This window comes from Colletotrichum karsti (genome assembly GCF_011947395.1).
Source record: "Colletotrichum karsti strain CkLH20 chromosome Unknown Scaffold30, whole genome shotgun sequence".
Taxonomy (NCBI): Eukaryota; Fungi; Ascomycota; class Sordariomycetes; order Glomerellales; family Glomerellaceae; genus Colletotrichum; species Colletotrichum karsti.
In genome coordinates, this window is record NW_024065930.1 from 465962 (window position 1) to 484027 (window position 18066).

The 18066-nt window shown below is 55.0% G+C and overlaps 4 protein-coding genes across 4 annotated transcripts; 2 read left to right on the plus strand and 2 right to left on the minus strand.

Moving 5' to 3' along the window:
• Positions 1-202: 202 nt before the first annotated feature.
• Positions 203-1290, minus strand: CkaCkLH20_08854 (rta1 domain-containing protein; the record flags this gene model as incomplete). Its single annotated transcript, XM_038891569.1, has 3 exons — positions 203-738; positions 796-1044; positions 1107-1290. The coding sequence occupies 3 exons, from the start codon at positions 1288-1290 to the stop codon at positions 203-205; spliced, it is 969 nt and encodes a 322-aa protein (XP_038743205.1).
• A 1387-nt stretch (positions 1291-2677) lies between these two features.
• On the plus strand, positions 2678-5575 carry CkaCkLH20_08855 (uncharacterized protein; the record flags this gene model as incomplete). Its single annotated transcript, XM_038891570.1, has 7 exons — positions 2678-2795; positions 2848-3574; positions 3629-3786; positions 3846-4209; positions 4259-4609; positions 4664-5277; positions 5331-5575. The coding sequence occupies 7 exons, from the start codon at positions 2678-2680 to the stop codon at positions 5573-5575; spliced, it is 2577 nt and encodes an 858-aa protein (XP_038743206.1).
• Positions 5576-6221: 646 nt separating this feature from the next.
• CkaCkLH20_08856 (glycoside hydrolase family 29 protein) lies at positions 6222-12320 on the minus strand (the record flags this gene model as incomplete). Its single annotated transcript, XM_038891571.1, has 4 exons — positions 6222-8492; positions 10319-11529; positions 11592-11675; positions 11729-12320. 4 exons carry the CDS (start codon positions 12318-12320, stop codon positions 6222-6224), a joined length of 4158 nt encoding a protein of 1385 aa, XP_038743207.1.
• Positions 12321-15119: 2799 nt separating this feature from the next.
• Positions 15120-16448, plus strand: CkaCkLH20_08857 (uncharacterized protein; the record flags this gene model as incomplete). The annotated part of the gene is made up of 1 exon (XM_038891572.1): positions 15120-16448. One exon carries the CDS (start codon positions 15120-15122, stop codon positions 16446-16448), a length of 1329 nt encoding a protein of 442 aa, XP_038743208.1.
• Between the last annotated feature and the right edge of the window lie 1618 nt (positions 16449-18066).

Sequence of the window (18066 nt, forward strand, 5' to 3'; positions counted from 1 at the left end):
CGGTGGCCATTTCTATCAACCAGTAACACCGAACTCCTGCCCAGTAAAAGCCTTTACAAAAGAAATCCCGATCCCAACTGAAGATGACTGCCTTCAACGCCCAGCTCCTGGCTCGTAAGCCCACTCTCTCCAATCTTCCGTCGAAACTCTCAATTCAATCGCTGAGTCTGCTGGAAGTTCTCCTCTCCTAGGCTGAGACCCATTACCTGCGAAAGTCGCCCTGGCCTCCGGCACCTTGGTACTGTTGATACGGGCTCGGCGGGTACTGTCCCTGAGGCTGTTGGTATTGTCCACTCTCCATCAGGTATCCCTCAGACAGAACCTCCGAGCTGGAAACTTGCTTCAAGCCCGTCGCTCGGTTGTTGATGACGCGGCTGGGATGGAACCAGTTGAACAACAGCACGGTGATACCCATCAGGAGAGCATCAAAGATGTAGATGTACATCTCCTTCGCCTGGAGCTCGCTCTCCTTTCCCTCGACGTATTCGGCGACACGGAAGATGGATCGAACCATGATGAGCAAACTGCTGGCGTAGAGCACCCAAAGGAGGCCCTTCCATGGCGTGTCGAGAGAGTATGTCTTCGGGGTCGGGTTGCGGGACAGGCGCATGTGGAAGACGAGCGTCACGACCATGAAAAAGCCGAAAAAGACGATCTGGATGCCCAGACCACCGACAATGATGTTTTCGCCCTTCTTGACGGAGTCTCGGTCTTTGGCGGTTGCGAGCATACCTCCACCTGGTCCAAGGATCAGCACGAGCTCATGGGGCCACGAACAAGAAGCAGGAAACGTACCTCCACTCTGGGCGAAGAATGACAAGACGTCACCCAGGACAAACACCTTGGTCAGCCATTTCGGCTTGATCAGAGAGTAGTTGCCAGCATCAAGCAGGGTGATAAGCCGGCCGAGAACCATGTAAATCGAGGCAGCAAACAGTGCAGGGCCAAGTAGAAGCAGGATGGATTGAATGATGTAAGGGTTCTTGCTGTAGTCGGGTGCTTCTTGCGCAGACATGGCGCGGCCAACATAACCGATGGCCTCAACTGTTGCGAGTCAGTCGACTGGTGTGCCGATTGTGAGCAGAACACGTTGGCGAGCGACTTACAAAGGCATCCAATCACGAACGGGATAAAATACCATGTCCGCGATCGTGTCAATTGCCAGATGTGCATCAGACCCGATAATCCGAATACTCCGATAAAGATTACGGCTGCGACCATGGAAGGCTCATAGTGGTAGAAGACGAAGCCTTGGGACGCGCCCTCGGTTGTTGTGCTGTTGTCGGCCATTGCGGGAGGATCGTCGTTGTTGAGCTGTGTGTTTTTCTTGGGTCTCGATGCTGGAATTTCCTTGCAAAATCACGATGAAAAGACTACGTCAAACGAGCGATGAACGAGTGATAATGTTGAAAAGAATGATCTATCGACTGAGTACACATTGCATTGGCTAGAGGTGAAGTCGATATAAGTAAGGAATTCTCTGTTTATCCTGACCAACCCCTTTGTTGTACCACTCGTGTTTGCACGCGCGTAGTCTGTGATGCAGCACTCGATACGGCGTCTCCTTGCATCCACGAGTTTCACGGATTGAAAATGCAGATTTTGAGATTATACGCGGAGTCCCGATAGGGCTGAGCCTCCCCGAACCTCCTCCTCCGGCGCCATCCACGGCGCCGTCTCCCGAGATTCATCTACAGGCCAATGGCGACTCCTTGGCTATACGCGTATGGGGCATACCGAACGACGGCAGGGGATTGCTGTTCGGCGAGTTCGAGAGAACGCCTCAGTCTATACCAAAATCGGCTTTCAGGGGCCGCTCGGCGGAGAATTAAGAAGGCTAAGTTTAGGTGAGCGAGTCCTAAGCGTCTCCATACGCGTATTCGTCACCGGTGCGAACATCCCTACTTCCCGCGCATTTCTCGCGGCATTCAGGGGGCCAATCATTGCCAAAGAGTCCCTGAAAAATGGGTAGAATTCCTTAAAAGTTAAGCATTGACGGGTCTGGACTGGCGCTGCGCATCGGACGGCCCCAAACAACGGCAACACGCGCATCGTGGAGTCCCTTTCCGCACAGAAAGGCAACCGAACCCGCGGATTTGTACGCTGGCTGTCGAATATTCTGTACGCTAGCTCTGGACTCTTTCATCAATCGGCCGAGATAAGACTTTTTTACGGGGGCAGCTCTGGGCACAGCATCCATGACGCGGCTTGAATAGGCAGGGATGACGATGATCTAGCCACTCTAAGTGCAGAGGATTCTGTTCGAAGCTCATGTCACCCCGAGTCAGTACGCGTTAATGGGCGTTAGACTTACTTCGAGGCTGAGAAAAATCATGGAGGGGCCTGCTAAGTGCCGTTCTAGAATGATGTAAGAAAGTGGGATGTCACTGTTGATTAAAATCTTCCGGTCGCCGTCTCCTTCGTAGCTGTCGGCGCAACTTCCGCCGAATATTTACTCCAAAGAACAGCCTTTGTTGAATAACTAAAATTGGTGTTCTACTTATTCACCTACAACCTCCCACTTCATCGTCCATTTTCCTTCATCTACGAGAACAGGCAGCAGGGAAACCCCGAATCAAGCTGTCCAGGCGCCACACGCGATACCGGCAAACTTCACACCCACGGAATCTCATTGTGAAATTCCGACAACCGTACACAGATCTACGCCGGCACCACAATGTCAAAAAGAAACACCCTACAGATGTTGGAGGACGACGCCGTCCCCCAGGACTACCTCCCATCCTATGAGACAGCTGTTAGTGATGGACTCCGACAACAGAGAAATAGCGTCAACGGTATGAAGATCGGTCTTACTCTTTACGACTCTAACCTACTGATGAAACGCAGCCGACGGAAGAATCGACGTCAACCTCGACTCTCGACTCGCTACAACACTCGCCCGCTTCGTCCCCGACTTCAAGGACCCCTCCATCGCCGCGGCAACAGCAGCCCAGGGCCCTCCTCCGGAATACGTCGAAGCTGCAGCACGATTCGCCGACAAGAAGAACTTCCCCGTCAAGCTGAACATCGTGATTCAAGTTGTAGGGAGTCGCGGAGATGTCCAACCATTCATCGCCCTCGGCAATGAGCTCCAGACCTACGGCCACCGCGTACGACTCGCAACGCACGACGTCTTCGACTCCTTTGTGCGCAAAGCGAATCTCGAGTTCTACCCGATCGGCGGTGACCCTTCCGAGCTGATGGCATACATGGTGAAGAACCCCGGCCTGATCCCTAGCTTGAAGAGCTTGAAGGGCGGCGATATTCAGAAGAAGCGCAAGATGGTCAAGGAGATGCTGGAAGGATGTTGGAGATCATGCATAGAGCCCGACACCCTGACAGGGAAACCGTTCGTGGCTGATGCCATTATCGCCAACCCGCCGAGTTTCGCGCATGTCCACTGCGCCCAGGCTCTCAGTGTTCCTCTGCACTTGATGTTCACGATGCCCTGGAGCAGCACGAGAGCTTTCCCTCATCCACTGGCCAACCTCAAGTTCGGTGAGAAGGGTGTCGTTGACCAGACCACTGCCAACTTTGTCTCGTACAGCATCGTCGAGTGGCTAACGTGGCAAGGGTATGTAGACGCGAGGGAGTACCTGGCATAGCCTCTGCTAACATTATCGAACAGTCTCGGAGACGTGATCAACGAATGGCGGAAGACGATGGATCTAGAGGAGGTCCCATTCTCTGAAGGGCCAGTCCTCGCAGAGGCGCAAAAGATCCCATTCACATACTGCTGGTCTCCAGCACTTGTGCCAAAGCCAGAAGACTGGCCTGCGTACATTGGTATGACAGAGTTCTCTCAGGAGCCCAAGACAAGCAGATCAACTAATACTTGAGGATAGACGTGTGTGGCTTCTTTTTCCGCGAGCCGCCCCAATACACCCCTCCACCCGACCTCGCACAGTTCCTCGCGAAGGGACCAACTCCCATCTACATCGGATTTGGAAGCATTGTCATTGACCACCCCGAAGAAATGACGAAGATTCTGGTCGAGGCCGTGCACTCCGCAGGTGTGCGTGCCATCATATCGAAGGGATGGAGCAATCTAGGTGGCATCGAGTCGGATGACATATTCTTCCTCGGAGATTGCCCACACGAATGGCTCTTCGCGAACGTGGCTGCCGTCTTCCACCATGGCGGTGCCGGAACGACAGCCTGTGGTCTTCTGAACGGCAGACCTACGACAATCGTGCCTTTCTTCGGCGAGTAAGTTTGACCGTGGACGCCAAACAGGTATCGTGCTGACGAAAAGTAGCCAGCCATTCTGGGGAGACATGGTTGCTCTCGCCGGCGCCGGACCGAAGCCAATCCCGCACAAGGAGCTGAACGTGGAGAACATGACCGACGCTATTCGATTCTGCCTCACCCCAGAGGCATTGGCGGCTGCCGGCGAGCTTTCCGCCAAGATGAAGACGGAGAATGGTGTAGCCACAGCCGCGCAATCATTCCATGCGAACCTGCCCCTGGACGCTCTTCCTTGCGACATCTTCCCGGATCAACCCGCGACTTGGGAGTACAAGAGGGGCAAGAAGAGAGTGAAGTTGTCGAAGAAAGCAGCTGGAATCCTCCTAGACCATCTCAAGATCGGACAGAAGAACATGTCACCGTAAGTACCTCAACAACTTGACGGGAGCTAGATCAAGACTGACGAGGTTCAAAGACACGACACAAGAAGCATCATCATCGAGAACCGAAGATGGGATCCCGTCACCGGCACAACGTCGGCGCTCCTGGGAGTTGCGACCGGTATGTTCAAGGGTGCTACCGACATCGTCGTAAAACCCGTGCAGGTATACAATGAGCGGTCGAAACAGAACAAACAGAAGGCAGCGGAGATGGAGGACGCCATGAGCAGCGGAAGCCGCACCCCTACAGATGCGTCTAGCCTGGCACCGCCTCAATCCGATGCCTTGGATCGACCACGCAGCGCAGGTAGAGGGAGCACAACCGGAGCTGTCTTCAAGGCATCTGCTTCGGGTGTTGGCGGCTTCTTTAAGTCGTACGGGAAGTTCTACCTCGACGTGCCACTGGCTGTGACAGATGGCCTGCGCAATGCGCCGAAGCTGTACGGCGAGAAAGTTCAGGAGAGGGCTCCGATTACCGATTGGAAGACCGGTACTGTGGAGGGCGGCAAACACTTTGTCACTGGTCTCAGCGAGGGCTTCGCCGACCTGTTTGTACAGCCGTACAAGGGAGGACGGGATGGCGGAGCAGCTGGTGCAGCTTTGGGTGTCGGTAAAGGTGTCTTGAACATGGCTACCAAGACGGCATCAGGTATGCTATCCCCAAAACCTCGAATATTCACATCAGACTAACATCACTTGTAGCAACGCTTGGCATTGTGGCCTATCCCGGGCAGGGCATATACAAGAGCATCAGGACGGCGGTCAAGTCCAAGACGAGGCATAGCATTGCTAGCGCTCGGCTTTTGGAGGGCGAATATCTTGCCCGCAATAACCCTGTTGAGGTCCAGGCAGTGCTGCACAGGTTTGACGAGATGTGCCGTGTTAGTGAAGACTCGAAGAAGGGTCATGGCAAAGATGTGCCTGAGTTGATGGAGAGGCAGACTTAGTAGAAGATACCCACTGAGATAGTACTATGAATATTAGAGCATTGAAGATGCGACACGTAAACAGCGGTTGAAGACTATGGTCATTCAACCAGACTTAATACCAGGAAGTTGACTGGTTGAGCTTGCGAGGTTTGCGTCAGCTGCTCATCTTCGGGCCTGGGCCTAGCCCAGATAGAGACGGAGATTTATACAACCTTCAGTTCCATCTGCGATGGAAATTGAAAAGCACGCGCCGGAAGAGAAAAGGAAAGAAGAAAACTGGACGCTGAAATGCAAGAGACAGAATACATCCTGGCTGGGATTGGGAACACTCGACAAGGCCACCCTCGACAAGAACGCCCGCAGGAAACGCCAGGAACAAGCGCCACGAACTCGCTCTAGCGCGAGGCACCGCTGGTGCGTGCTACTCGGGTGCAGGTTGCGGCCGTCCTTATATGAAGTGCGCCGATGGTTTAGTGGTAAAATTCTCCGTTGCCATCCAGCAGCGTCGGGGAGCCGGGGGTTCGATTCCCCCTCGGCGCAATTCTTTTGCCAGATTCGTATATTACTTATTTTTGTGCATGACGAAGTCCATTTTTCCTGTCCTCATGGCGAAGAAGTTGTTTCACTCCGGTCGAGAGCTGAGACTCGTATCAAGTCCAACAAATCATGACACATAAAGAACCTTGAATACCCAGCCAAAGTCGTCCGCGTCAATCAGTTCCTCGTCAATCTTCACCTCCAACGCAGCGTCACTCAATTTCCATTCAAGCTCGCCCGCACCCTCGACGCCGAGCAAGCTGACAATGTCTCCCTCAATGATGGGAACCGGCGCTTCAACCGCGACCCAGCCGTTGGCAACCGTGGGCTTCTCCAAGAAGATGGTGTAAAACGCATCGTCCGTCTGCGTGAACCGCACATCCGGACCCCCGACGATCTCGCTCTGCACGAACCAGTACGTGGTGTTGAAGATCGCCTCGCCATGAGCCTTGATCCATTTGCCCGCCTCGCGCAGGTTATCCATCTCGGCCTGGACGATGGTCCCGTCTGCCCTGGGCCCGATGTCCAGCAAGAAGTTTCCATTCTTCGACACCATGTCCACAAGCGAATACACGATCGTGGTCGCGTTCATGTACTCCTCGGGCTTCGTCGCGCGGTTGTAGCCGTAAGAGTAGGGATCCATGCCCCGGTTCGACTCCCACTTGCGACTCTGCGCCGACGCGAAGGTCTGGTACTCCGGCGTGTCGAAGTCGGCTGCCTCGGGTATGCCGCAACGAGAGTTGATCGCGACCTGGCGGCCCTCGGCGCGTGCCTTGTTCCACCACTCCGCCGCGAAGCCTGCCGTGCCGTTGGCCGCGCCGCAGTCGCACCACATAATATCGGTGCCGTAGTCGTACGCGAGCGTTTCCATCTGCGGGACCATCAAGTCCGCGATGAAATCGTTCACGGGGACATGACCGGTGTACGGCTCCGGCTCGCCGGTGTATGGGTTCGGCGCGAGGGTGCCGGGCCAAGAGACGGCCGAAGGCGTCGGGAATTGGACGAAGCCGTAAGGGCCGAAGTCGGGATTGAACCATTCCGGCAGGGAAAAGTACGTTCCTCTCTTGAGGGATGGCTGATATGTCTCCGCGGCATCAAAGAGCTCCTTCAGAAGATCCCGTTTGGGCCCGTAATGGATTGCGGATCGGTTCGAAGTCTCACCCGCGTCAAAGATGGCGAAGCCGTCGTGGTGCTTGGTGGTGATCACGAAGTACTTGGCGCCCGCATCAGCGAAGAGGTCAACCCATTCCTTCGCGTCGAACTTTGAGGCATTGAACTCGGGGAACGTATCATCGTACGCCCAGTCAGGGCCGTATGTGTCGAGACGATAACCATAGAAATTGGAGCGGTCGCCCTCGGGATGGTGCGTCGAGTACCACCAGAACCATTCGGCATAACTTTCGTAAGGCGTCGAGTTACCCCAGCCGGTGACGGAGTACGGACCCCAGTGGATGAAGATACCGTACTTGGCCTCATCAAACCAGTCAGGGCTCTCGTGTTTAGACAGGCTTTCGGAATCGGTTGTCCACTCCGTCAACCCGATATCAACATCGTCGACCGAGGTCGTCTTGCGCGTGGCTCCGTCATCGATCTCGATGTTGATGGTCGCCGGTCCACTGGACGAGCCCTCAACGCCAACAACAACCAATTTCTGGTCGCCTGGGCAAAGCCGCTTGAGGTGTCCGGGGCTCACGGTGGTGAATCCATCGCCAGAGAGTGTGATGTTGAGGCCGTCACCAGCCACGCATTGCGAGCCGGCGTTGTTGATGGTGACCTCGACCACCTGCGTCCCGTTTCCGACCCATTTCTGGGTCGGTCGCACCGACTGCACACCAACATCGGTCGACTTCCAAAGGGAAATAGAGAAGACGTGCAGTCTGCCCTCTGTCGTGTTGGTCTTAACCGGGAGGGTGATGGAGCTGAGCTTCTTCCCAGCCGCGAGAGCCGTTGTGCGCTCGAATATGTGAGATGTGTTGAAGTCGGAGCCGTTGGGCGTGAAGCGGCTAGGGAAGATGATCTCGCCCCGGTTGATGGTCAGGAAGCTGAACCAATTGAGCGTGCGAAGCTCGTACTCGGACGTGGTGTTGTCTGAGTATGTGAACGACACATTTCCGCTGACCGTCGCGCCCTCGACATCGCCGGCAACGAGGAATGAGGCGGAGAAGTAAGCATCCGCCGGCACAGAAACCGTTTGGCCGGCGCAGATGAGGTTGTCGGGTTCCGTGGGCCCGGTGTATCCGGGGAAGCTGTACTTGATGCCCGTGTCGGTCGAGGTGAAGTCGGGGCCGATAGATGGCCTGGGGAAGGACTGGTTCAGAGCGTCGAAGGATGCTTCGCCGGGTTGCGTGCCGAAGGCTTTGTTGTTGAACGCTGCCGCGAGGTCAACGGGAACCGATTTCTACAAACGCAGCTGTCAACAAATCACGCGATCACGAAGCGGACGTTTGGTTATTACTCACTCCTTGAGGAGTCGAAGAATTGGTCGCTCCAATTGCGCAACCGGCCAAAGCCAGCAGCGAGAAGACATTGAAGCCCCCTGGAGTCATCATTTTCAAAGATCACGACGTCCTCCAACTTCAATTGCTTCGCTACAGCAGCAGCACGACGGCGCGCCCTCTTCTACCGAGGACGCCGCCATCTTTAACCATCGGCACCAACCTCGCAGCGTAGCAGCGGGGAAATCTGGTGATCAATACCCATCATGGCCTTTCCCCTCAATTAATCCAACATTTCGCTAATGTCGACCCCGAATGGAACGGTAACATTCCCCAACACGATGTCCACTATTCATGTCACCATCAACAGTCGGGAGACTTGGGGTTGCTAGGCAGTGAGGGGCTTGCAGATAAGACCGGTGCAGGTTGGAGATAGCACAGCTTGTTGGAACGTCATCGGGACAGGGGTGCACAGGTTTGCGTATCTCTGGATATCTGCCCCGAGGCATGTTATCACCATGCGTGGGAGAAGATGTTTCCGAAGTCGGCGCAACTCTTTGATCTTCTGGCACCACTTTGTTTTGTTTTCGCCATGTTTCACACGCCTCAATTGATATGAGGCATCGTCGCACAGCAAAGTCCCTGCGTCGCGATAAGCATCGCGAACTGACGATACACCATACTTCAGCAGATTTATCTTGGTTAGATGAACTTTGCTGCGCTGCACGCTTTGGGCGCTCGAGCTGAGGCAGAAGAATCAAGGAACCTGGGCACAGACCGACGTCTGCAAGACGTGTTCGAGCGAGGCCTTCGTTTCTTCGAACTCGGAACAAATCTGCCATCCTCACAATCACAAGTCAAATCCCCCACAGACATTCCATTATACTCTTGGAATTGAATGGAAGAGTGGCTGCCAAGTGGGAGCCGCGAAAGGCAATTCTTGGTCGCAACACGAGTGTCGTGAGATTGGATGCCAATACCTTCTCCAAAAGGATCTCTCAATTGACATCTCATCCCCCCAATTACCTTTCTTAGTCCATGTCACGCTCATAAACGTGTCTGGCAGACCTTCTGCCAACCCCCCAACAACCCCTCCTTAGTTTGGAAACATCGCGAAGGTCCGTAGCACATGTTGGTTCTGCGGAGCCGAGCTCCAGCGATAGCTTCGGTTCCCGCGAACGCAACAGCTTTGGCCTAGTGCTCGGAGCGACGCCCGGGCGCCACGCCGGATGGGACCGACCGTAGTACGGACGATGATTTGGAAAGAAAGAATATCTCAACTAGTGGCAACACGGCCCGACGCTCGGTGGTCTTCCCGGACGCTCGTACTCTTGACCCTGCAGACGTCAGAATGTCACGTCGGACTGTCAACCGACGGCCCCTGTGTGGAAACAACTGGCGGCCGTGGAAGGCCCTGATTGTCATCTCGGAATGTTCCCTTAGCCGTCAGATGGAGTGCGCTTGTTTTGGTGGCTTCGCAATTTGTCCGCGGAATATTCACAACATGTAACCCACTGACGAGGATTTGTTAGACTTGGCAGAACATGGGTTTACGCACATGGGTGAACACCGCCCGTAAGAGTCACAAATCACAAGGTATCAGGTCTCAGATATTCACCAATAATGCTTCTTCTATTGAGTATTTTTGAACCCCTCAAAGCCGTCTGAACTTGCCCTGCAGGCGCCCGACCGAGGGTGTGATGATGAAAGTAATACACATCGAATCATTACTCGCCATGCTACCAAAGTTGAGATCCCTTTAGAAATGCACACCGAGACGTCGTCTCACCGGGAACGACCTTCTCCTGGGAGCGGGCTTGGGCTGCTCCTCGACCTTTTGTTGCGCCGCAAAGTTGGTCATCATCTCCCACGTAGCCATGACGCCGCCGTTCTTCTTGGACTCGGCCATCGCCATCAGGTCCGACATCTTCATCTCGAAGCCCATCGCGCCGGTAGGGGGAACGTCGGCTCTGCGAGCAGGGCGACCGGGCTGAGGAGGAGGAGTGTTCGGCTTGCCTCCGGTAATGGCGCCGCCGCCAGGGCCGGGCTGGTTGCCGGTGATGGCACCTCCGGTGGGAGGGCCGTTGGGGTTCGGCTGAGCCTGGGGAGCCTGGGGAGCTGGAGCCTGGGCAGGAGGAGCAGGAGGAAGTTGAGCAGGGGGTGCCGCGGGTGCGGGTGCGGGAACTGCGGGAGCCGGCTGGGGAGGAGCTGCCGGTCTGGGTTCTTGAGGCGCCTGAGGAGCCGGAACTTGAGGAGCAGGCTCGGCCGCGGGGACCGCAGGTGCGGGTTGCTGAGGCTCGGCAGCGGGTTGCTGGGGCTGCGCGGGCCGGGGCTGGGCCGGGGTAGCAGGTCGAGGAGTTTGAGGCTGGGCAGTCTGAGGCGAACCCAATCCACCGGTCTGGGGCTGTCCACCGAGACCACCACCGTTTTGAGGCTGGCCGTTGATACCTCCCTGCTGACCTCCTTGCTGAGGAGGTTGAGGCTGGGTACCGACGGGAGTACCACCAACCATCATCGTGAGGATGAACTCACCATCGATCTGGTTGACAGGCACAGCGATACGAGCGTTCTCTCGGTCGAGGAGAACCTGGGCGTTGATGGGGCTGAAGGTCTGAGCAAGCAGAAGCTGAGTAGCTGCCGGGATCGCGGGACCGGCGTTATTACCAGGGTTTTGTCCCTGGGTAGGGGTGTTTCCCTGAGGAGGCTGATTGGTGTTGCCTCCCTGGTTTCCTCCCTGGTTTCCTCCTTGGTTCGGGTTTCCAGCTGCGGGAGCAGCACCGTTGGCAGCACCAGCGCCATTGGGAGCAGCGCCGGTTTGAGGCTGGTTACCACTGGCAGTGCCGTTGTTCACATCTTGACGCTTTTGACGAGGAGCCTGGAGACCACCGGTAGCGCCACCGGGGTTCTGGAGAACGGGACGCTGGGCAATGCCAAGGGTGATGGACGACTGGGGCTGAGCGCCCGCGCGCATGGCCATGGCCATGAGTCGGTCAACGTTGACTGTTTCAGATCGGTCAGTCGGGGATTCCTTCACCGAAGAATAAGCTTTTGAGGCAACTTACGCGGCATCTGGACAACAGCGGTCATCGAGTTGAGACTAGGGACAACGCCAGCCAGGTTGCTGGTGACGAGGTAGCGGTAGTTGTCTGCGTGGTGTCAGTACGGTCGATACGTGTACGTCCGAGGAAGATGTGCTCACTGATGGACATGATACCGTTGGTGACCATGTCGGTGCTGATACCGTTGACAACATCGGTCTTGATGCTCATCGGCTGGCTCGCCCTGATGGACATGCGGAACCCGTCTGTGAATTCAGCCTCTTGGATGCCAGATCCAGCGATGCTGACGGGCTGGCCGAACGGAGTCAGAGAAGTGCCAAGCTCGGACGTCTGGCGGCCGACGGCGACGTACTCGCCATCGATTTGGTTCATCTTGACCATGCGGACGGTCGCGTCGGTGATGTTGACGCTCTTGATGCCCTCCATGATGATCCAAGCCTGGCGGTCCCGAGAAAGCATGGCGACGAAGGTGTTGTCGGCAGTCACGCCAGCCGTTTGCAGCATGTTTTGATCAATGGGCAGCTCGATCTGAGCGCCCACCAGGTCGGTGGCTCCATTCGTTTGAATGGTGAAGGAGTTGCGCGAAAGCTGAACGAACGGCTGTCCCGTTGAGCCGACGACATGGCTTGCCGGGAGCGGGTTAGGGTTCTGGTTGACGATAACTTGACGTTGCGTCTGGGAGAATGTCTCAATCTTGGAGTTGTCGGGGAACACGAGTCTGTTCAGTCTCATCTGGTGGTATGTGTTAGTATGATACCATGATGGGTCGAAGCCATCATCATCATCATCGCCATATATGAAAGCATTGATATGCCGGTGTGGTGAGGTAAGACTTACATCCCCATTCAGGTTGATGACCTGATTGAATTGAGCATTTTGCGTTTGATCTTGGGCAACGACAGGACAGCTGAGCCTCAAGCCAACAAGCAGAAAAGAAAGTGAATACTTCATGAGCGTCATTATTATTAGCGAGGGTCAACCACCGGGGCTGTTAACACACAAAAGGAAGAGAAAAAAAAAGAGGAGGATGACAAGGGAAGGGAAGGAGAGACACCGTTACTAAACCCACGGGTCCTAGGGGGAAGATGTTTGTATAGCGGGACGACCAACTCAAGGACTCATCAGTATTCAGACGAGGGCCAAGTAAGCTTAATGCCTTTCAGGAAGGGATGCGGCTACGACTTGGCTATATGGCAAGGAAGACAAGACATGGTCTATGAGCTGCCACATGGCGGCTCATTCGGCAGAGTCTCATAGATGATCGGGCGGTCGGACGCCCAGATGAGCGCCCAGCCGAAGAGGAGCCCAATCCACCAATCGCATAACTTGGCTGTCGAAAGTCGTGCCAGAGCCACTGCGGCAGACGCCGCTCCCAGCCTCTTCCGGCCGCACAATTTTTCGATGTTGATGCTCTCTCTCGGCGAAGGGAAAGGTGTATGACATCGGGCTTAATCATCGGACCACGGCACTTCCGACGGTGGAATGGAGTCTGGCTGGTGCTGCCGAGGAGTGAGGGACATGTGGACTAGAGCAATCCTCGTTCACGAGCTGGAATGGGGTCACATCCGATTCTGAGAAGAGGCACATGGGGGAGACGAATGGCTTTCAGAAGACCAGGAGTCCTCGGTTTCGCACCCAAGCGTGCCTGGTGTGAGATGGGTTTCGTCGTTTCGAGCCCGGTCGCGTGGGGTTTCATCAGATGAGGCCGGGCGGGATGAGGAGGCAAACGTGACCTTGAGACGTCCCTTACGTACTTTAGACCATACACTTCATCATGTAAGGCACACCGTCCTACGCATTCCTGTACAGAAGGCCTCTGCAGTACGACGCAATAGCTGCGGGGGGGCGATCATCGTATTAAAGTACGGATCCCTGGCTCCCGGTTCGCCGTTTTGATCTTCTTTGCCAAGTCGAAGTGGGGGATCTGCGTTTCGTCGCGGCTGATGTGCGACTTGGGAGAAAGGCTTGGCAAATGCTTGTCCTCGGGCGGCTCTGCGTCTGTGTCTTGCAGAGTCTTTGTGCCTGCTTCACATCATAGAATGATCTACTATAGCCCTCTGTTCCCACCTCAGATGATCACGGTCTTCCGCCCTCTTCTCCCTTCACCTGTCTTCCGACGTATATGGCCCTTGCTCTTCACATCTCGGGATTTGTTTCTGTCGTCATGAGAACCTCCATAGCATGAGTAACATGGTCTCGGTTTTCATTCAGTTTCGCTGGGCAGGAGACGGGGTCGTTACAGCCTGACGGGCCGTCTTTACAATCTTTCCGTTGTAACAGTTGGTGGTGATCATTCTCTGAGGGTGTCGTTCGTCAGCAAGGGTACAGAAGTTAAACACCAGATAGCCAAGTTGCCTCTTGATTTCCGCCTCACGTTCTGTCATCATCATCTTTGGCAACCTCCAAAGCAGCGAGGACACCACAACAGCTGAACAGTTGGGAGCAAATCTTGAGTGAAGAGAAGTCCAAGCCCGTCTTGCCACCGCTGGTGCCCCCACAAGGCCAGAAAAGGATGCTGCTGGTTCGTCGAACAACATGAAGCATCCGTACTTTGCAAAGTCTACGAGACAGATGACAGCCATGTTGTTCGCCCACCCTCTTCCTCCTCTTCAGTCGATAGAGGTGGTGTTGACTCGACGAGTTTGGCCTGACCAATCTGCCCAATAGGCCTCGACGCCGCTTCTCCATGGTGATCACCAAGTGCCACTTGCACCCACACGGACAAAATCTCCGACTGGGCGTTTACTGTGTGGAAACCACGAACTTCCTTGCTGGTTCGATCTGAGTCTCAACCTCTTCCATCCATGTATGCTCACATAATGCTGTGCTTGATGACGGCCCCCAGGTCGCCCCAAGTTTCCACCCACACTGACCCCCATGGACTGGTCGATATCGTCAGAGTCCAAGTATTCCCATTGGCCACGAGACTGTCCATCTTTTCTTAGAACCATGGCTTCCCAGAGGTTTCTGGCTTGCTTTAACGACCTCCCCTGCCATCCACGCCTTGGCGTTGCAACACATTGTTCTTGGCCGCGACATCTCGTCTGCTTCGAACGCATCCATCACGACTCCCCAAGCGCGGAGATGCGCCTGATCTCTGTCTAGAACCCCTCACCCATGACTCTCTTCAGACCAAACCAACATTTCGTCCAACGCTCTGCAGCACAGTCTCGTTGTTTCTCCAACTACAACCACATCTTTCTCCTTGCGGACATTTGATATAAGTCTTCCACGTCCTGTTCGTCTTCCCACGTTTCCCGGGCCGGTGAACTCTTTCCGATTGCAGTCGCGTTTTCTTTCCCCTCCGTCTCACCTAATCAACCTTCTCTTTTTCTTGTGTCAGCGAATGGTCGGACGCCTTTGGAAGGCCCACCACTCGATCACTCTCCTTTAGAGCGGCCGCCCACCTCATAACACCTTACTACTATTTCGTCTTTACCAACCTATAACCGTCCTTTCTTTGCGCGTGTTGCTTCTTGCGTCGACTCGAGCTAGTCTTTAGTACTTACGACTCCAACCAACACCGCCATAATGCAGTATTCAGTCATTTTCTTCTTCCTCGTTTCGTTCCTGTCTGCCTGTGTCTTCGCCTTGCCGACTGCTAGCTCAGCGGAAGACGGAGCGGCAGGCAGGACCTCACGATTCGTCGCTCGGGGCGTCAGACGTCTGGATGCCCGCCAGGATAATACGCAACAGCAACAGACCGGAGCCAGCCAAGGTGCCAACAACACGGCCGCTGGTCGCAATGGCGTCAGCGACGCTCAGGTCATGAACGCCGTCATGTCTTGGATGCAGGACACCGGCAAGGTCACCAAGTTCCTCAACAGCGCCACTTCTTTCACCGGAGCCGAGTTCACCAAGCAGGCTACGATCGCGCTCAACGCCGAGATTGATGAGCTCAACCACAAGATGGTTCTCGACGCTGCGCTCACCGGCATGGACATGGTCGCGCAAGCCAACAACGTCCTCGCCACCCAGGGCACTTTCCAGCAGGTCGTCGATACTCTCCAGTCCATGGTTTCCAACGGTCCTGATACCGCTCAGAAGGACGTCAACTCTATCAACAACAACCGCTGCGTCAACGTTCTTCCCAACATCGACATGTACTTCGCTGCTGCTGGTATGCCGCAGATTCAGGCTGTTCGCCCTACTGGATGCTTGGAAGTTGAGGGCGCGAACGTGACTCCCGCTGTTCCTCCTGCGAACAACGGTGGAAACAACGGCAACAACAACGGTGGTGCCGCTGCTCCTCAGGTCACTCAGCCTCCCGCCGCCAACCCTGCGAACAACAACCAAAACCAGGGTAACAACAACGGCAACTCCAACCAGAACCAGAACCAGAACCAGAATCAGGGTAATGGCAATGGCAATACCAATACCAACAACCAGAGCCAGGGCAATGATGGTCAGGGCAACATTGGCAAGGGTATTGGCAACGGCAACAACGGCAACCAGAATCAGAACCAGAACCAAAATGGCAATGGCAATGGCAACAGCAATCAGAACCAGGGTAACGGCAACCAGAACCAAAACCAAAACCAGGGCAATGGCAACAACCAGAACCAAGGTAACGGCAATGGCAGCAACCAGAACCAAAGCCAGAATCAGGGCAATGGCCAGACCAACAACCAGGGCAACAACAACAATGGCCAGGCTCAAAACAGCGGCAACCGCAACAATGGCAATGGCAATGGTGTTCAGCCCGCTACTCTGGGGAACAATGGCAACAATGGCAACAACGGAGGCAACACGAACACCAACCAGGGACAACGCCCTCAACAACAACAGGCGTCCCAAAACACCGGTGGCAATGGCCTCAAGCCTGCCCAACTGGGATCGCCAAAACCCGCCAACAACTAAGGCCAAGCAGCACGCCAAGAGAGGCAGCCAGCTTGACAGGCGGCCGCAAGCGCGAACCTCGGGGCTCCCAGCGCGCCAATCTCCTCGCACCGGGGTTCGCGGGGCACTCTACTCTCGAAACCCGAGTCACCCGAATCGCGCCCTTTCAGACTGCTTACCAAGGCCTTTCCAACATTTACTTCAACACCGGCGGAAACATGAGGCTGGGCGACACGTGTGGCGGGGGGGCCCTACGGGGCGAAGTGTTTCTGGATGGATGATGGGTGTGTGTTTGCTCCTGTAAGTTGAGTTGAAGTGTCTCGGTTTCTGCGTTTGGTGGGTGTGAACCAGGGAGGGTTCTACGGTGCCTGGTGCGAATTGGAATTAGTCTGAAGGGCAGGTAAAACATTGGTCAAAAATATTATTCCCTGTATCATATCATTCTGTTCTCCTCACAACGGACTAGAGCATGGTGGCCATCCATAATTCGTGTGTAGTAATCCCTGTTGTCGATCCAGCGGTTGGTCGAACGAGTCACATACTTGATAATAATTGGACGGTGTTCACCCAGTCTGTGCTCGAAACTGTTCGAACTGGCGGTATCCTTGAAATGTTTAGAATATCATGAAACGAAACGTCTACTTCCATTCCCCTTGTTCTTCAAGGGTGCTGCATGTTGCAGTCAGGCTAGGGCTGCTTGGATCACTCGGCTGAAGCCGCAGTATCATTCGCAGATCGGCCTCCTCATCGTTCTCGGAGAGTTGCGATTGGTTCCCTCGTCCCGACTGGGGTCGCCTTCAAGAGTTTTGGGACGAGGAGAAGGGAACCATGTTCATTCCAGAATCGACTGCCGGCGAGCGCCTCCCAGCCTGGGAGGGCTGAGTCTTTTGTGCCGAAGTCTTCAGTGTCGTCGTCTGTAGATTCTCTGTGTCACCTGTGGGATAATGTCGTTCGAGCCCTCATCATAAAATCAGACAATGGCATCATGTCATTCGTGTAGAGTGTGTAGCAGGAGAACCAGCCTTGCTTCCTCCACGCACCCTCGTATTTCCGGAGACCCCGCTCGGGTCTTTCGTGAGTGCGACTCCGATCTGGTTTACATCCCGCTCTGGCTAGTCGCCCATAGACCCAGCCAGTCCCTTCAGGTCGGAATGAGACGTCCACCTTGACCCATACAGCACACCCCCGAGCAAACATTGACGGCTGGAACAGCTCCCTAAATGAGACATGGCTTGCGTGAACGCATGATGGAGTCCTGACAGGTAACGACGATATTGTCTGTTCACGAAACGGCCCGGTGATGTTTTGCTGGTGGACGTCCCACCACTCTGAACCACGAATTTCCTTGGCTTGACCTCATTCTCGGGTGATTTTCGTAAACGGGCTTTGCCCCGAGATGTCCACGGAGATGGGTATTCTTTCGGCTCCGGGGGCTCGTATGTGAGATCTCCGGGGCCGGGGCTATATGCTGTGAGTCTTCGGCACTCGGGTAGGGCCCAGTTCTCTGACGACGATCATGTTGAGGTTCGTTTCGACGATCTGCAACGTGCACTGAAGACAACCTCATGGGACAGGCACGGTCAATAAGCTTATGCTAAGTAAGCTCCCTATGACGAGAATCATTTTGAGTAAGAGCCAA